Below are 18,800 nucleotides of genomic sequence, written 5' to 3' on the forward strand. Positions count from 1 at the left end.
TATATTTAACCTACATGTTGTTCATAAATAACACAATTATATATCGTCTTTTAAAGAAAAAGCCGCGTATCGTCATTCTGCAAAACCGTGTAACTGGCATTAGCTGCCAAAAATTGGATTTGCTCACACAAGCTCTTGGCTTAATCCTTATCCATTCGTCCTGAAATATACTGGCCAGGTATGCGATTGCTTTATAAAAACGAGAACCATTTTGAAATGTTAGTGTTTTTACTCTCTAGAAGATAATTTAGATAATTCACATATGCGGTTTTGCATTAGCTTGATACGCGGTTTTGCATTTTGTTGATACGCGGCTTTGTACTTTAAACGACGACGTATTTTATCCTCGAAAATAACTTTTTCTAATCATGAGGCGAAATTCCCCACAGTAAGTGTTGCCGCGCGAAAAAACAAAGGGCTGCACACAACCCAAAAGTACTCCTCGGGGACCAATTGGTGAAAAACTGCGAAAAGGTTTATTACTGTATGTATATTTTTCTTTAATGCTGCGTTAAAACCAAACAAAAATTTTAAACTTGATAACACAACTTTTGCATTTGTAAAAACCGCCTCCATAATATTTATAAAAATGTTAAAATATCCGCCATTTCGTTTTAAATAAGCATTAAGAAGTGCAGCTAGACTCATCTTCTTCAGAATATAGTCTAGTTTATTGTGTACAAATTTCAAATCAATCGATGCATAAACGTCTGAGATATAGCGAGTTTAAATGAAAATTTCGCAAAATTTGGCCGCTGTGAAAAATCAAGTTTTGTGGGTTTTTCGACAAGCAAGCTTTTTCGTGAAAGCAATGAATCGCCCTGGGAAAAAATCGGTAATGGCTTTTAGTGGTAACGTGTTCTAGAAGGCATAGCGTTATAATGCCTTCGAATTTTTTCGCTTCTTTTAGGCATTGCCGGTAATGCAAAGTAGAATGTCCTAAAATATTTATTTTTTAATTCACTTCTTTGCTTCATATAGAATGTTCTACAATATTTTTTTTTTNCGTATTTTATCCTCGAAAATAACTTTTTCTAATCATGAGGCGAAATTCCCCACAGTAAGTGTTGCCGCGCGAAAAAACAAAGGGCTGCACACAACCCAAAAGTACTCCTCGGGGACCAATTGGTGAAAAACTGCGAAAAGGTTTATTACTGTATGTATATTTTTCTTTAATGCTGCGTTAAAACCAAACAAAAATTTTAAACTTGATAACACAACTTTTGCATTTGTAAAAACCGCCTCCATAATATTTATAAAAATGTTAAAATATCCGCCATTTCGTTTTAAATAAGCATTAAGAAGTGCAGCTAGACTCATCTTCTTCAGAATATAGTCTAGTTTATTGTGTACAAATTTCAAATCAATCGATGCATAAACGTCTGAGATATAGCGAGTTTAAATGAAAATTTCGCAAAATTTGGCCGCTGTGAAAAATCAAGTTTTGTGGGTTTTTCGACAAGCAAGCTTTTTCGTGAAAGCAATGAATCGCCCTGGGAAAAAATCGGTAATGGCTTTTAGTGGTAACGTGTTCTAGAAGGCATAGCGTTATAATGCCTTCGAATTTTTTCGCTTCTTTTAGGCATTGCCGGTAATGCAAAGTAGAATGTCCTAAAATATTTATTTTTTAATTCACTTCTTTGCTTCATATAGAATGTTCTACAATATTTTTTTTTTATTTCGCTTTTTTGCTTTATTTCGGAGAATGCAAAGTAGAATGCTGCATCGCAGTCAGCTGAAAAATAGAATGCTTATCCAAAAATTCTTTTTCTACCGTTACTTTCTGTGGAAATTTGTCTCGCATAAAAATCATGTTCTGCTTTGTTCAATTTGAAACGAAGTTGAAGTCAGTCAATGATGTGAAGTACAAGAGTGAGGAAGTACAATTTTAAGTTTAATTAAATATGCATATATGTACCTACCGATTTTTAAGTAAAATCTAAATACCTAAATACATACATATGTATGTTTAAAAACTGATTTATAAAAATGCAAGAATTTATATTCTTGCATATATAAGCTCAACGGAGAGCACGGCCGTGAAAAACTACTAATAACAACAATGGTATACCAACATATAAAGCATAAATACAAAGGGATCTCCAAAGATATCAACAAATATCAGAGAACAATCGACAAACATACCAACACAAAAAATAGCATAACGTTTTTAATTAAATGCAGACAATACAACTATACTCCAAACTTTATTGAAAATTCTACCAAACAAATGACATCAGTTTTAAATAATAATGATGAAATTCTCCCGCCAAAATTCGTCAGTGCCAAAGAAAATTTTATCGAGAGAACCAAACGCATTATGATGAACTTAATTATACAAGAGAAACACATAATGATGAAAACCTACCAAAGGGAAAGCCATATAAACCAAAACAACATTAAGCAATACCTAACCGAGGAAGAAATGGATCAGCTGTTAAGCAACGAAGAAATAAGAAGTAAAGCGTATGAGACTAAAACGAAACAATTGTTGAGAGAGNAATAAGAAGTAAAGCATATGAGACTAAAACGAAACAATTGTTGAGAGAGAAATTTGACAAACTGAAAGAGAAAAACAACAATAACACTAACATCATATACAATAACAACTGGTTCTCCAACCAGACAAACATCGAAATACCAGAATATGCAAAATTGGCGCTCTCATTAGGCCCAAAATTCGCACTACCATTTAAGCAGCAAGATTTTCCAATATTCAACATAATAGCTGACAGTGAGGACTGCATACAGACAATTAAAGAAAAAGAAGAGCAAGAAATCGCGAGAACAAGAGTGGCAATTATACTTGACAATGAAATAAACAAAAGACCGTGGGACAAAACTGAAAAATTCATAACAAGGACAGTGGGGCGAACTCAAAAATTTTTGAACCAAAATAAAAATATATTAATTTTGGATGCGGACAAAGGAAATGTCACTGTAGCGATGGACGAAGAGGATTACGACAAGAAAATGAAAAACATCGTTAATGATATGATGACATATAAAAGAACATTGAAGGATCCAACGGCAACACTACTAAAAAAATCCAACGATATCATAGACAAAATGGCGACACAGAACATCATCAACAATAGCGAAAAGTACAAATTGAAATCAACAACTGCAAGAGCCCCCCGCATTTATGGACTACCGAAAGTCCACAAACAGGATACACCACTAAGACCTATCTGCTCAAATATAGACGCACCTGCCAATAAGTTATGCAAATTCCTGGCAAACACGCTAAAAAAACTTACAGAAAAATCTGTATACAACGTTAAAGACTCCATAGTTTTCAGAAATAAAATATCAGACACCAATATACGACGACGAGATAATGATATCCTTCGATGTAGTCTCTCTGTTTCCAAGCGTACCTGTGGACTACGCTCTCAGGATCATCTAACATAAATGGGACGATATAGAAGAATCTACGAAATGGAAGAAGGAATTTTTCATAAACAGCCTGAAATTTTGCATAAAGGACACCCGTTACTTCAAATATAAGGATCGAGTCTACACGCAACAAAAAGGACTACCTATGGGATCGCCACTTTCACCAATAATTGCAGACATAACCTAGGCTAATAACCAAATATGTTGACGATATATTTGTCATCATCAAAAAGGACCAGGTGGACGTAACACTAGAAGCATTGAACAGCTATCACAAAAATATTAAATTCACGAAGGAAGAAGAACATGAGAACCGATTACCGTACTTAGATGCTCAACTCATAAGGACTAACAACGTAATTAAAATAAATTGGTACCAAAAACCCACTGCGGCCGGACGACTACTGAACTATTTTTCAAATCATCCAAAAAATTCAACACGGCATACAACTTTATCAGACGAGTACTCACAATAAGCGACCCAATATTTCACAGAAGTAACAACGAAATCATCTCCAATATACTAAACATGAATAGTTTTCCACAACAGGCCATCAAAAAGCTACTACATAAATACTATGGACAACATAATCATAACAAGGACAACAAAGAACAGCCAAAAATATGGAAGTCGATGACCTACGTGCCAAAAGTGGCAGACAGAATGGCAAAAATTAAATTCTATGACAAAGAAAAATATAAAATTGCGTACAGAATGGACAATAACTTAAAAAACTATACAGCAACACAAAAAGCAAAATTGACAAAATGGACCAAAATAATGTAATATATAGCATAACATGTAATGGAAATACGCAAAACAAATGTGAAAAAATCTACGTTGGAACGACAAAAAATAATCTAAAAACTAGGATTAGTGGACACAAATCAAATCTTAGATCGCGCAAAATGGAAACACACAACAAACAGCACTGTCGGCCCACTGTGCAGAACTCTCACATTATCCAAATTTTGATGACGTTAGCATATTGCAAAAGGAGAGCAATTACAACAAGAGACTGACGATAGAAATGCTACATATAACTAACACACCGACAGAATTAAGAATATATTACAAAACGGACACAGAGAACGTCGCTCATGCTTACAGACACCTGATCGATAAAACAAAAAGAATACAAACCAAAATCAGTCGAAGTCCAGCCACTTGACAGCATAGGATGAAATCATCTACGCAAAAATAATTTATATTTTCTTTGGTCTTTTGTGTTTTATGTTAGTTTTGCTTTTAAGTTTTTCTTTTAATGTAAGTCGATTTGCCTCCCTTTTTGTTGAAATTTGTTGTATTCTAAGTGTTTTTGTATTTAGAGTCCCTGAAGATGGCTTTCGTTGAGAGCCGAAATATCGGACACTTGTAAAAACAAAAATAAAAACTTGACCTCAGGCTCGAAAAGAAACCAGAAAAAAGATTTATAAAAATTTTAATTAATTTTAATCTTTTCAGACATTTTCTGATTTCAGTTTAATATAAATAAATAAGTATGTACTTATCTAGGCATTCTACATTAGTTCCTCGGTAAGGCATTCTTTGTTCGCTTCTCTGGATTCTGTTTATCCATGCGTTCTCCCTTCGTTTGAAAGTAATGCTGCGGGTAAGTACTTACCGCCAAAGCCATGCCCATGTTAAAATAATGCCTTCTTGAAGGGAAAGGGTAAGCGATTCCCATCGCCTAGCTTGTTTCCACTTTCGTTTCTGTGGTAATCGTGTTTTTGGTGGGTATGCGCAGAGAGGCAATTTTTATTTCGCGCATTGCGCGACCTTCTATGTATAGATCTTGTATACACATTTGATGTTACCTTTTTTACGGTTGCCAGACGTACTGATTTTATCAGTACAGTACTGATTTTTCAACTGTTGTACTAATTTTATTCATTTCTTCAATCAGTAAGCTAAGTCTTGATTTTTCAAAATTTGTACTGATTTGTACTGTATTTTCAATTCAAACAAAATACTTTAAGTTTTTCTTAAGATTTTTACATAACGTTGGAACTTCCTTAAACTCTACTGTAAAAAGTAAGAAGAAAATAATTTAATTATTGATGACATGTTTCAGATAATCAGCCCTATTCTACATTTCGATTACGCTCCCCCATTCCGCTCCGCAAGAATCGAACTTAGGTATTCTGCATTACGATCGAAGAAGAGGGAAAATATCTTTCGAAATCAGCTGTTTGCCTAGGAATGTGTGAAATCGAAACAAAACAAAAGAAATATTTGCCACCAAACTATAGCAGCTTATGAAGTTAAAGTTTGTAAATATTTTAAAATAACTAAATATATCTAACATCATTGTAATTTAAATATAAAATTCATTTGTGTTTAATTTAAGTGGAAACATTATTATAAAAATGAAATCCATAGCCGCGGCGTTATTACTTGAAGAGGAGAACGAGTCCCAGATTGCTGATGCGGAAATTGAAAGGCGGAGATTTAGGGACATGTTTGATCTTTTTCAGATGAGCTAAGAACTGTGTTACTCATCGCTCAAAGCCAGTGAAATTATAAACGTTGTTTGAGCACTCCACAACATTTGCATTTACTACTGAGTGGAAGATTTGAACGCAAATGAATTCCAGAACAAAGTACTTTTCACAGTCTTATTTATAGATAATGAAAACAAAAACGCCTGTGCTTCCTCTTTGAAAACCTCGCGCAATATCCCTTTTCGTTGCCAATATTTGAGCCACTTTTTCGTATTGCCCGTATTACCGCTGCGAAAACACAGAAATCGAGAAAATTCATTTATAATGACTTACAATCATGCACAGTATATTTTACTTAATTATACCTCTCATGAGCATGAAATGGTATTATAACTTTGGTCCGATGTTTTTAAGTACCAGAATAAAAAGGGATAGACCCATTAAAATGTATACTTATATGATCAGAACGTCGAGCTGAGTCGATTGTTCAGATATGAGATTTTTCGTTATAACTTCTCCATTTATGCAGCTAGGAACATGAAATTTTGCAGTACTTGCATCCATTATCAACAGAATACTTACAGTGAAAATTACATATCGGGTCACTATAACCTATAGCTCCCATACAACTGATTGTTCAGATATAAAATTTTTCGTTATAACTCCTCCATTTATATAGCTAGGAACATGAAATTCCGCACTCTTTTCAATAATTACCAACAGAAAACTTACAGTGAAAATTAAAAAGATGGGGTAACTATAACCTATAGCTCCCATACAACTGATTGTTCAGATATGAGATTTTTCGTTATAACTCCTCCATTTATGTAGCTAGGACCATGAAATTTCGCGCTGTTTTCACTCATTATCAACAGAAGACTTACAGAGATCAGAACAGATATGAGGTCTTTTATCATAACTCCTCCATTTATGCAGCTAGGAACATGAAATTTCGCACCATTTTCACTCATTATTAACAGAATATTTTGAAAATAACAAGGATCGGGTGACTATAACATATTTGTGTCTTCCATACATCTGATTGTTCAGATATGGGATTTTACTGTAAAACTCCTTTATTTGAACAGCTAAAACCGATAAATTTCGTAAGATATTTTATAAATAATAATACAAAGTCTACTGAGAAAATCGTCAAAATCTATGCTGTATAAGCTTTATCTCCTATACCACTGATTGTTCAGATACCAGTTTTTGCGATATATCTCCTTTATGCAGGAAACTAAACCCAATAAATTGTGTTACCGGTTTACATACCGATCACATAGCAGTGAAAATCACTTAGATTGGTGCTAATATAAGGTATATCTTCTATACCTCTGATTGTTCAGATGCGATTTTTTATATAGGTATGTAACTCCTCTATCGATGTAGCAGATGTATTCAAAAGCAGTAATCTGTCAAAGTAAAATTTGCAGATGTTCATGAAAGGTATGAAGCCTTCGGCATAGCCGAAGACAGCGCTGCTCTTGTTTTTTTTTTTTATAAAATTTTATTATTTAAACCCACGAAAATAACAATCGAAACGTTCTCCGTCAACAAATTTGCAACTTAGAAAAACGGAACTACGATCGCAATGTAGAATAGGTATAATCGTAAATTTCGAAGATTGATCGAAAGGAAACGGAACGCAGAATACTAAAGTTGCCAACGGGCTGATTGTTTCATATGCCCAAGAAATTAATACAACAAAAAGTTCAATCGTTTTATGGGCATATCGCCGGGTCGTTACGTACCAGTTGCGATAATATGATGGAGCTTGAATTATTTAAAAATAAGGCTGACTTTTTTTGTCGAGTGTTGCCAGTTATCTCGAAAATAACTTTCAGTTTAATGACAACAAATTTAAATATTCGAATCGCTTTTGCCTATAACTTACAACTCTTTTTTCACAATTTACTGACATTGTTAGAGTTTTGCATAAAAGACATATAGTTAGATACTATTTTTTAGCGAATTCTTAGTCTTTCAAAGTTTTTGCGTAGTTGAAAAAGTTAATTTAAGCCATTAATTATATATGAAGTCCTTAAATAGTGGTACTTTTCCACAGTTTTAAAAACTATGTAATTTTGCTTTTTCAATACCACACTCAAACGAAGCAACTGAGAGGATCTTAAGTATAAAGTTTGCTTACTGGCGCAAAGAGAAAAACCGGCTTCTAAATAAAATTATTTAAAAATAATTTTAAAATGAAATGATGAAATGTACTATTTAAAAACTGAAGATGGAAATGATTTTATTATTGCTATTCAAAAATGTCATAAATATAAAATAATTTATTGGCTTCTGTGTAAAATGATGTGTGGACTAGGGTGGTCCAAAAACAGTAAAGTCAGAACTGTAATGCTCTCACCTCCTAGGATTGTACTATATCGAAAACAAGTTTACCCCTATTTTTTATTTTGAAATCAAAAAATATTTAAGGTGGCTCAAAGCGCTCAAAGTTTTCCATATATTTTTGTATGGGAAAAAACCTCTTCGTAAAAATGGTATAGAATTCTTGAAAATCAATATTTTTCGATCGGAAAGCCCTGGTTCTCTTCAGGAGACTTTCAATAACAGTGCCCAATTGTTTATTTAACCATTTTTTAATACAAACGATTTTTTATTGCTCCTCTCATTGCATTTTTTGGGTTTTTGTGGGTTCTTGGCAGTCCTATAAATTATAGTTGCGATGAAATATATTTTAAATAGATAATTGGGTATTATTATTGGGAAACTCCTGCAGAGAAACAGATGTTTTCGATCGAAAAGTATTGGTTTTTAAGAATTCTATACCATTTCTACGAAAAGTTGTTTTTTCCCCATATAAAAATACGTGAACCACTTTGAGCGCTATGAGCGACCTCTAAATATTTTTTGATTTCAAAATAAAAAAAAATGGGTTATACTTTTTATAGAACAATCCTAGGGGGTGAGAGCATACAAATTCCGACTTTATGTTTTCACATACATTTTTGGACCACCAAATGAACTTTTCTCTCAAAGTTTACACTGCTGGCAAATGTAAATAANGTGAACCACTTTGAGCGCTATGAGCGACCTCTAAATATTTTTTGATTTCAAAATAAAAAAAAATGGGTTATACTTTTTATAGAACAATCCTAGGGGGTGAGAGCATACAAATTCCGACTTTATGTTTTCACATACATTTTTGGACCACCAAATGAACTTTTCTCTCAAAGTTTACACTGCTGGCAAATGTAAATAAGGATTCAAATTTAAAAACTAATTAATACAACTAAAGTAAAATCTGTGGAAAATTAACAATTAACTACTTTTTTTCGCAAAATCTATAAAGAACCCTTTTATTTCTCAAAAAAACCTGGGTAACAGTTATTCGTCGCCACGCTGTATATATATGTGTACCCCGAATGTCATGAATTAGTCACTTAAGTGTCTTGTACGGCCATATCAACTCTTCAATGACTTTGGGCTCCGTTTATATGGAATTCGTTCATGACTTTTGCATATAAATGGTAATTTAGTCGTTGATGATGATGATATTCAAGCGACAAGTGACCGCTGCAAGACATTATTTCTCAAAAAAAAAAAAAAACTGGGTAACAGTTATTCATCGTCACGCTGTAGATTTGATGTAACACTGGTATTTGTGTATTAGGGGCAGGGTTCGGAAATATTCATATATGAATGTTCGCGAACATACATTTATGATTTTATACGCGAAGGTGAACGAATCAAATATTCTGTATTGATTCTCCTTCGCGAACGAGAAGCCTAAAACCAGTCCAGATAGTTCGCGTTCGCGAATATTAGGTAGAAAAAATGTCCACTGTTGTTCGTACGCGTATGTATTGGTGGACCAAATAGCGTGCGTTCATATATGCAGCTATAAGTGGCAGCGATGCCTTCGCAAAGGTTCACTGCTGTCGTTCTCCTTCATAATTGAATGTAAATGCTGCGGCAAATATTCGCGGAAAGTTGGTGTGGCTGGAGATACTATTCTAGGCGAAGGCAATTTTGTTAATTGCATAAGATTTGCACCGTTCATTCGATTTTCAAAAATGAGGTGTCAAATGAAAAGGCTTGACTTCTGGATGTGTAGAAAGGATATATTTTTTTGACAGGGTTGCCACCTGCGTTTAAAATTATGATACTTACACCGTTCTCCCGATTTTCAAAAATGAGGTGTCAAATCAAAGGACTTGGCCTCTAGATGTGCAGAAAGGATATATTTTTTTAATAGGGTTGCCACCTGCGTTTAAAATTATGATATTTACACCGATCATTCGATTTTCAAAAATGAGGTGTCAAATGAAAGGGCTTGACCTCTGGATGTGCAGAAAGCATATATTTTTTTTATAGGGTTGCCACCTGCGTTTAAAATTCTGATATTTACACCGTTCTCCCGATTTTTAAAAATGAGGTGTCAAATGAAAGGGCTTGGCCTCTAGATAAGTAGAAAGGATATATTTCTTTCATAGGGTTACCACCTGCGTTTAAAATTCTAATATTCACACCGTTCTCCCGATTTTTAAAAATGAGGTGTCAAATGAAAGGGCTTGGGCTCAAGATGTGCGGTAAGGCTTTATAGTTTTGAATAGGATTTCCACCATTTTAAAAATTATAAAATCTGCACGGTTCTTTGGATTAAAAAATAAGTTGTCAAAGGCAAGGTACTTCCTGCCTAAACGACNCTAAAACCAGTCCAGATAGTTCGCGTTCGCGAATATTAGGTAGAAAAAATGTCCACTGTTGTTCGTACGCGTATGTATTGGTGGACCAAATAGCGTGCGTTCATATATGCAGCTATAAGTGGCAGCGATGCCTTCGCAAAGGTTCACTGCTGTCGTTCTCCTTCATAATTGAATGTAAATGCTGCGGCAAATATTCGCGGAAAGTTGGTGTGGCTGGAGATACTATTCTAGGCGAAGGCAATTTTGTTAATTGCATAAGATTTGCACCGTTCATTCGATTTTCAAAAATGAGGTGTCAAATGAAAAGGCTTGACTTCTGGATGTGTAGAAAGGATATATTTTTTTGACAGGGTTGCCACCTGCGTTTAAAATTATGATACTTACACCGTTCTCCCGATTTTCAAAAATGAGGTGTCAAATCAAAGGACTTGGCCTCTAGATGTGCAGAAAGGATATATTTTTTTAATAGGGTTGCCACCTGCGTTTAAAATTATGATATTTACACCGATCATTCGATTTTCAAAAATGAGGTGTCAAATGAAAGGGCTTGACCTCTGGATGTGCAGAAAGCATATATTTTTTTTATAGGGTTGCCACCTGCGTTTAAAATTCTGATATTTACACCGTTCTCCCGATTTTTAAAAATGAGGTGTCAAATGAAAGGGCTTGGCCTCTAGATAAGTAGAAAGGATATATTTCTTTCATAGGGTTACCACCTGCGTTTAAAATTCTAATATTCACACCGTTCTCCCGATTTTTAAAAATGAGGTGTCAAATGAAAGGGCTTGGGCTCAAGATGTGCGGTAAGGCTTTATAGTTTTGAATAGGATTTCCACCATTTTAAAAATTATAAAATCTGCACGGTTCTTTGGATTAAAAAATAAGTTGTCAAAGGCAAGGTACTTCCTGCCTAAACGACACATAAACCAGTTAGAAGATACAATTCGCCAGCGGAAACAGATGCACGAGGAAAAGGCCAAGGACTACATCCTCGCCCTCCAGACGCTTATCCGGCAGCATCCGACCATGTGCCATGAAAACCAACTAGAACGTATTTATGACGGCCTGCGAGTCGAGTATCGACTCTTCATCAAAAGAAGCGAATTCCAAACCATCGAGGAGCTCATGGAGCTCACCGATGAGTACGAGCTGCTCAAGAACGAAGAATCCAGACAGAACCGACAGGCGGCACACAGCCTTTCCACCATAAATAGCCGGTACGACGCAAGAAACACCTGCTGGCGCTGCAAAAAGCGTGGACATCAGCGTTCTCATTGTCACAACACGCGACGTCTGTTCTGCCCCCGTTGCGGCCAAGATGGAATTTCCTCCAGGAATTGTCCATGCCCGAAATCAGCGTCAGCAGCTCCAACCACTACAGCATCACCCGTTGCCCACGCTACCGCGTTGCAACCTGAAGGGCGAGACGTCGACGGTCGCTTTTACGTTAACGTCATCATTGAAGGCTTGCGCATACGGGCACTGGTGGACACAGGAGCCACGATAACGTATACCGACGACAGTACGCGAGCGCATCTGGAACAACGCAACATCCGGCCTCAGTCAAATAAATGGAATGTGCAACTCGCGGATCCAACATACATCGCGAGCACACACACCTACCCCGTCAAAATCAAATATAATGACCGATTCACACGCACGGCAGTAGCAGTGATCCCGAACCTAGCCGAACGAATGATACTAGGGATGGACTTCCTGTCAAAGCGAGGCATTGTTGTAACCTTAGATGGGCAGCCACTAAGCCCCGACACGTCACCAAAACCCACACCCACGCTGCGTTGCCTAACAGAACGGGCTCATTTGGATCAGGAACAGAACCAGGGACTAACACGTTTCTTGGACTACCACAAGATGCTGTTTCCCAAGATCACCGGACCAAGCACCGCCGCCGAGCAGGTAATCACGCTGCCACACACAACCAACCGTTGAAACAGCGCTACTATCTGCGCAACTCCGCCATGCAGCAGTCAAGCAACACGATAAAATACCGATACTACCGAAACCACAGTTATTGCCCCGCTACCCACAAGGGAGACAGAATACGAAAGAAAGAAAAGGGGAGAAAAAAAGACGAATTGAGCAACCAGATGGCAACACGCAAGCGAAGGAGAAGGAATCAACAGCCGACACCACCGGACGAACCTCGGTCAGTGTCACCATGGCGACTCCCCTTCGAAGCGGTTCCATGGCCACCCAACTAACCTCGCATCTTCAGCGTGAAAATTTTTCGCGGACCGCCATTAGTTCTTCTCCACCCAGATCAATGCGAACCACTGTTCACGATCACCACACTTTCCGCCGAAACGCGCGATATATCGCGCGACACAACAAACCCACCGACCAACAGCGACAACAAAAGGGTCACCACAGCGCACCCAGCAGTAGATACCACGGCGATAACACCACTCCACTCCGGAACCTCCTCCTACGGCGCCCGGACAAAACCTGCACAAATGGCGGATCCGTTGGTATAAACGCAACATAAATGTCAGACACAACCGACAAAGCAAGGCGATAGAGTTCATCGACTAGAAGAAGAACTGCACACATAACCAACCAGCATCACCGAACACCCTACGAAATAAAATGCTTTCATATATATCCGAATACTACAATGAAATGTAATTTATTTTCCAAAGAAAAAGCAACAAAATGTACCTTTGCCTTACCTTAGGTAGTGTAGGCACCTTTCCTTTTGTCCGGCGAAGTGGGAGGGGGACTGTAACGTAGCTCACCTACGCTACACTAACAGACATATGTACATACGTACATATCTACTTACATACATACATACGTACAGCCGTACATACATACATACACCCATACTTATGGACAGTCAAAGTAAAGCACGCAAAACTACACAGCAACTGAAAGCACTCGTGCACGCCAACACTGCACGAGAATTCGCTGCGTAAGCATGCCAAAGAATTGCATCTTCTTTTTCATTTGCTTCTCAACCTGCTTATTCAACAACCGACTTAAGTTGATTAACGCCAACTCAGCCTGTACCAGCTTCCGTAGGTAAGCACAGAGCGCACCCAACATTTTGCAATCGGTCTCAGTGGACAGGAGACAAAATCTCCTGCCCACTTAGAATACCGCGTGGCGAGCAGGCATTGTGCCGATGCGGCTAAACACGCCCCACAATGCCAAGCAGCCACGATTTAATACATTAGAGAGGGTAATGGGCTACCTTGCCGCCCTGGGGCCATACTAACCACCTTCCGTAGCTTTTACAGGTGACCGTTCGGATCGCTAGCACGATCTGCCGCCAATACTGCTTTCACTACGAGAGGTCGCTACCGCCCTCGCCACTATTTGGGCCCACCGCCAACATCACCGCAGGCCGTAACTACTACAAGGAACTACTACTGCTGTCGCGATCAGCACCGCCGCTCGCATTGGTTGCAGCACCGCCGCTCTCATTGGCCGCAGCACCGTCGCTCTCATTGGCTGCAGTACCGCCGCTCTCATTGGCTGCAGCACCGCCGCTCTCATTGGCTGCAGCACCGTAGCTCTCATTGGTTGCAGCACCGTCGCTCTCATTGGCTGCAGCACCAGTACTGTGGGCGGTTACCATTCTTGCGCTCGCTGCCGCTCTCACGGTTATCATCATTGATCACCGAACCGTCACCGCTCTCACCGGCACCGTTACCGTTACCACTAGCCACCGGACAGCCTCCGCCCTCTGAACCGCGATGCCGACCAGTTAGTCTCTCTCCCTCTCCGTACCTCCCTCTCCCTTCTTAGACATCAAGGTGCCGGTCTTCTGGCCAAACAGCCGCGTGTGTGTGTGGTTGTGTTCGCTACATCAAACTACGGTGTTTATTTTATTCAGTGTGGGTTAGTGGGACCTCCGCCCAACCCTGGAGCGACTGAACTACCTCAGCCTTTGATAAAACCCACCTCATACATGTTACGTAATTATTACTCCCGTATATTAGGTTTAAAAAATTGTCGCTGCCTAAGATTATTTTTTTAATGTAACATACGCAAAGGCCGTTTTATTTCAAAATACTAAATACTACTTCTAATAATTTTTAGGGGTGTGCTCAAAACGATATCTGCAGGCAGAACCGCAACTATTGTTTTTGAATGACATTTTTCCTTAAAGATTTCTGCGAAATACTAACGATTATCATTTAACGAAGATGCTTTCCATTTCTGTTACAGGTCAGCACATTTCAGAAAGTCTATAAATTTGTCTAATATATATAGAGTAGGTAGGTAGAAGTAAAAAACAGAGGCTTATTAATTATTACTCGCGTATATAAGGCACATACAATATATGTGCTGCATCAGACAGGCGCGGAAGAGTGGTGTAGTAAGCGGTGTTTTGTAAAACAAGATTATTATATTAAAAAATAACTGGATAAAAATGGAAAAAGGAAATTTAATGTAGAAAGATATGTGAAGTATGAAGAAAGCACTAAGAAAAGCGAATGCTTCATAGAAACTTGCATACGTAAATTAAGTGGAAAGTCAGGGGCAAATATTAGACGGCATTACAAACTTGTACACAAAACTGACATAATGGATAAATATAACGAAAAACTGTTACCAAATTAAACTGTTCATTAAATAAAGCTGGATTTTTAAGATGCTGTATGGGATTGATAAGTAAAAAAATATTCCTTTTAGAATGTTTGATGACGAGGAGTATTTTAAAAAGGTTATAGAGCCCTATGAGCAAAAATTTCAAACTAACTTGAATTCGAAGAATGTAGTAACTATTCTGATAAAACTAGTAAACAAATCAAAGAAAAAATTGCTCGATTGGTAAAAAATATAATGATTTCATTACAAATCGATATTGCAACTCGAATGGAACGAAGTGTACTAGGCGTTAACTTACAATACATCAGTGATTACAAAATACATATAAATACCATAGGTAAGTAATGAAATTATGTTATATATACATACTATATACATGTACCCATATATATGCTTTATATATACTTAAATTTGCATTCGTTCACATATTTTTCAGGCATGATTGAAACTACGAAACGACACACCGCTGAAAATCTGAAAGAGGAAATAATAAAAACCTTACGGTATCAGCATAAACCAAATTTACTCTAGCACCACTGATAACGGTGCAAATGTTGTCAAAATGTCCAAATTGTTACAAGAAATGCAACAGGACAACTTTTCTAATGATGAGGACATTGAAACGGATTATGCTGAATGAAATAGTGTCCAGTCGCAAATTGCTTCTGTTTTCTCTGTTGTTCGTTGTGCTGCACATTCAATACAGTTAGCAGCCTATTATGATTTTAAAAATGCCGAAACACTGTAAAGAAATTACGGACATCGGTAAAATCGGATAATATCGAAATCAGTTTGCCATGCCTTGACAATGCAACTAGATGGAACTCGACCTCAGTATAAGAGATTACATAGACAATCTAGATAGCGCGTCACATATTAACGTCAGCTGGATATTTGTGCGAAATTTCCCAGCGGATTTTCATCCAATAGCCAAATGCACTCTAAAACTGCAACACGAGCAATATATTATTGGAGACTTTTTTGGAGATTGGCTAACATATGAATTGGAGCTTAAAAAATTAGTGTCTACCAATTCATATGCGGAAGCCCTTCTAAATGCAATGAAGAAAAGGAAAGATACACTTATAGGAAATAACGCATTTATTGCTGCACTTTATATGCATCCGCGCTTTAATTTCGACAACACACCTCTTCTAAGCTATGATCAAAAGCAAGCTGCTGTGGTAATTATAAATAATTTGATTTTGATATACATACATACATATTTTTTTTTAACCTTGATTTGGATATTACTTATTAATATTTTGATTTTGCTATTTTTCTTTTATTTATAGGATCATTTAATTAGGACACGTGATATGATAAATAAAATTGGTAAGCCATCAGAAGACCTGTACGGCTACAGTTCTCCAGATCTTCCAAGCCAGTCGCTTCCCCAAGATGAACTTCCGTCCACATCGAAAGGCATATATGACATACTGCCGCTTCTTGTAAACGCAATGAGAAATGCACAAGGTCCAACACCACAAAGAGGAGAAATGGCCTTTAAGGAAAGACAAGCTAAACTTTGCGATAGGGAAATGGAGCCATTTCACGGCAATATTTTGGACTCCTGTCGGAAATTATATCGGAATGATGCCGATATGTTACAATTAATGGAAGTTGTACTAGCCATACCTGCAACACAAGTTTCTGTTGAAAGAGCGTTCAGTGCACTTTCTACAATATTAACTACACTGCGAACAAAACTTTCAAAGAAATCGCTGTCAAATTTATTAATTACAAAATTAAACTTTGAGCTCCTAAATTTTTCAACACTAGATGTTGAAGATAGCAACTAAGCAAAAATATTTGTTTTTATCAGCTTTTATTTATATACATATGTATGTTCGTATACCAATTCAAGTGCAGAAATGAATAAATATACATACTCATGTACATAAAATATGAATTATCTATATGAGTTTTAATTTAAGTAATTGCATGTACATACATACATATTTACGAATACATAGATGTAAGTGCGGAAATAAATATTTCTTTAATATGAAATTTCAAACAATATTTAAAAAATAAAACCTTATTTTACATATAGAGGTCAAGCCCTTTCATTTGACACCTTACTTTTGAAAATCGGGAGAACGGTGTAAATATCATAATTTTAAACGCAGGTGGTAACCCTATGAAAAAAATATATCCTTTCTACACATCTAGAGGCCAAGCCCTTTCATTTGACACCTCATTTTTGAAAATCGGGACAACGGTGTAAATATCATAATTTTAGACGCAGGTGGCAACCCTATTAAAAAAATATATCCTTTCTGCACATCTAGAGGCCAAGTCCTTTCATTTGACACCCCATTTTTGAAAATCGGGAGAACGGTGTAAATATCATAATTTTAAACGCAGGTGGCAACCCTATTAAAAAAAATATATCCTTTCTGCACATCTAGAGGCCAAGCCCTTTCATTTGACACCTATCTTTTAAAAATCGGGAGAACGGTGTAAATATCAGAATTTTAAACGCAGGTGGCAACCCTATTAAAAAAAATATATCCTTTCTGCACATCTAGAGGCCAAGCCCTTTCATTTGACACCTATCTTTTAAAAATCGGGAGAACGGTGTAAATATCAGAATTTTAAACGCAGGTGGCAACCCTATTAAAAAAAAATATATCCTTTCTGCACATCTAGAGGCCAAGACCTTTCATTTGACACCTCATTTTTGAAAATCGAATGAACGGTGTAAATATCATAATTTTAAACGCAGGTGGCAACTCTATTAAAAAAATATATCCTTTCTGCACATCTAGAGGCCAAGACCTTTCATTTGACACCTCATTTTTGAAAATCGGGAGAACGGTGTAAGTATCATAATTATAAACGCAGGTGGCAACCCTTTCAAAAAAATATATACTTTCTGCACATCTAGAGGCCAAGCCCTTTCATTTGACACCTCAGTTTTGAAAATCGAATGAACGGTGCAAATCTTATGCAGTTAACAAAATTTCCTTCGCACAGAATAGTATCTCTAGCCACACCAACTTTCCGCGAATATTTGCCGCAGCATTTACATTCAATTATGAAGGAGAACGACAGCAGTGAACCTTTGCGAAGGCATCGCTGCCACTTATAGCTACACTAGCAATTACCCGGCGTGCTTCGCTGCGCCTTAAATTTATTTTTGTGTTGTAACTCTCCCCCTAAGCTCTTATGGCCTCATTTACAAAATATTTTTAAAGAACTTTATGAAGTTAGATTTAAAAAAAATCTATCTATGAAGCATTGTTTATTATTTTTTATTGAGATATCTTAACGAAACTTGGTACGTGAACTTCTTTTGGGCGTAGGACGGATGGTATTGAAAATGGGCGAAATCGGACAATATAGGGTGTCCCAGAAGTAACGTGCCAAACTTTAGGGCCAGGTAGGTGGGGGGGTGAGCTCACTGATAAACAAAAAATTTTCAGGTAAAAGTGTCACCGTTTTTGAAATATTTACATTTTTTCGAATTTAAAAAAAATCGTGCCTTTTCATGTGTTTTCTTTAACTGCAACTACAAACCGGGCAATACTTAGTAAATTTTTTATGTAAAATACTTCCAGATAGTTGCCTCTCCATACTCAAATGCAATGTAGTTAAAATAAATTAAGGAACCATCATAAAATTAGGACTATTTCTGGATTTTTAACTTTTTGATATTTTCTTCCCCAACTTTGACTATCTCGGGTGAAAAAAAAA

The 18,800-nt window shown here is 36.9% G+C and overlaps 2 protein-coding genes across 2 annotated transcripts; both read left to right on the forward strand.

Annotated features, from left to right (window-relative positions):
- The first annotated feature begins 1,959 nt into the window (after nt 1-1,959).
- Nucleotides 1,960-4,647, forward strand: LOC108363374 (uncharacterized). The gene is made up of 2 exons (XM_017616716.1): nt 1,960-2,500; nt 2,551-4,647. The coding sequence occupies exons 1-2, from the start codon at nt 2,063-2,065 to the stop codon at nt 3,412-3,414; spliced, it is 1,302 nt and encodes a 433-aa protein (XP_017472205.1). The 5' UTR covers nt 1,960-2,062; the 3' UTR covers nt 3,415-4,647.
- An 11,269-nt stretch (nt 4,648-15,916) lies between these two features.
- Nucleotides 15,917-16,900, forward strand: LOC108363380 (uncharacterized). Its single transcript, XM_017616729.1, has 2 exons — nt 15,917-16,282; nt 16,394-16,900. Exons 1-2 carry the CDS (start codon nt 15,917-15,919, stop codon nt 16,898-16,900), a joined length of 873 nt encoding a protein of 290 aa, XP_017472218.1.
- The last annotated feature ends 1,900 nt before the right edge of the window (nt 16,901-18,800 follow it).

Source organism: Rhagoletis zephyria, unplaced genomic scaffold, assembly GCF_001687245.7.
Source record: "Rhagoletis zephyria isolate East Lansing unplaced genomic scaffold, Rhagoletis_zephyria_1.1 Rzeph_scaffold_01262, whole genome shotgun sequence".
Lineage (NCBI taxonomy): Eukaryota > Metazoa > Arthropoda > Insecta > Diptera > Tephritidae > Rhagoletis > Rhagoletis zephyria.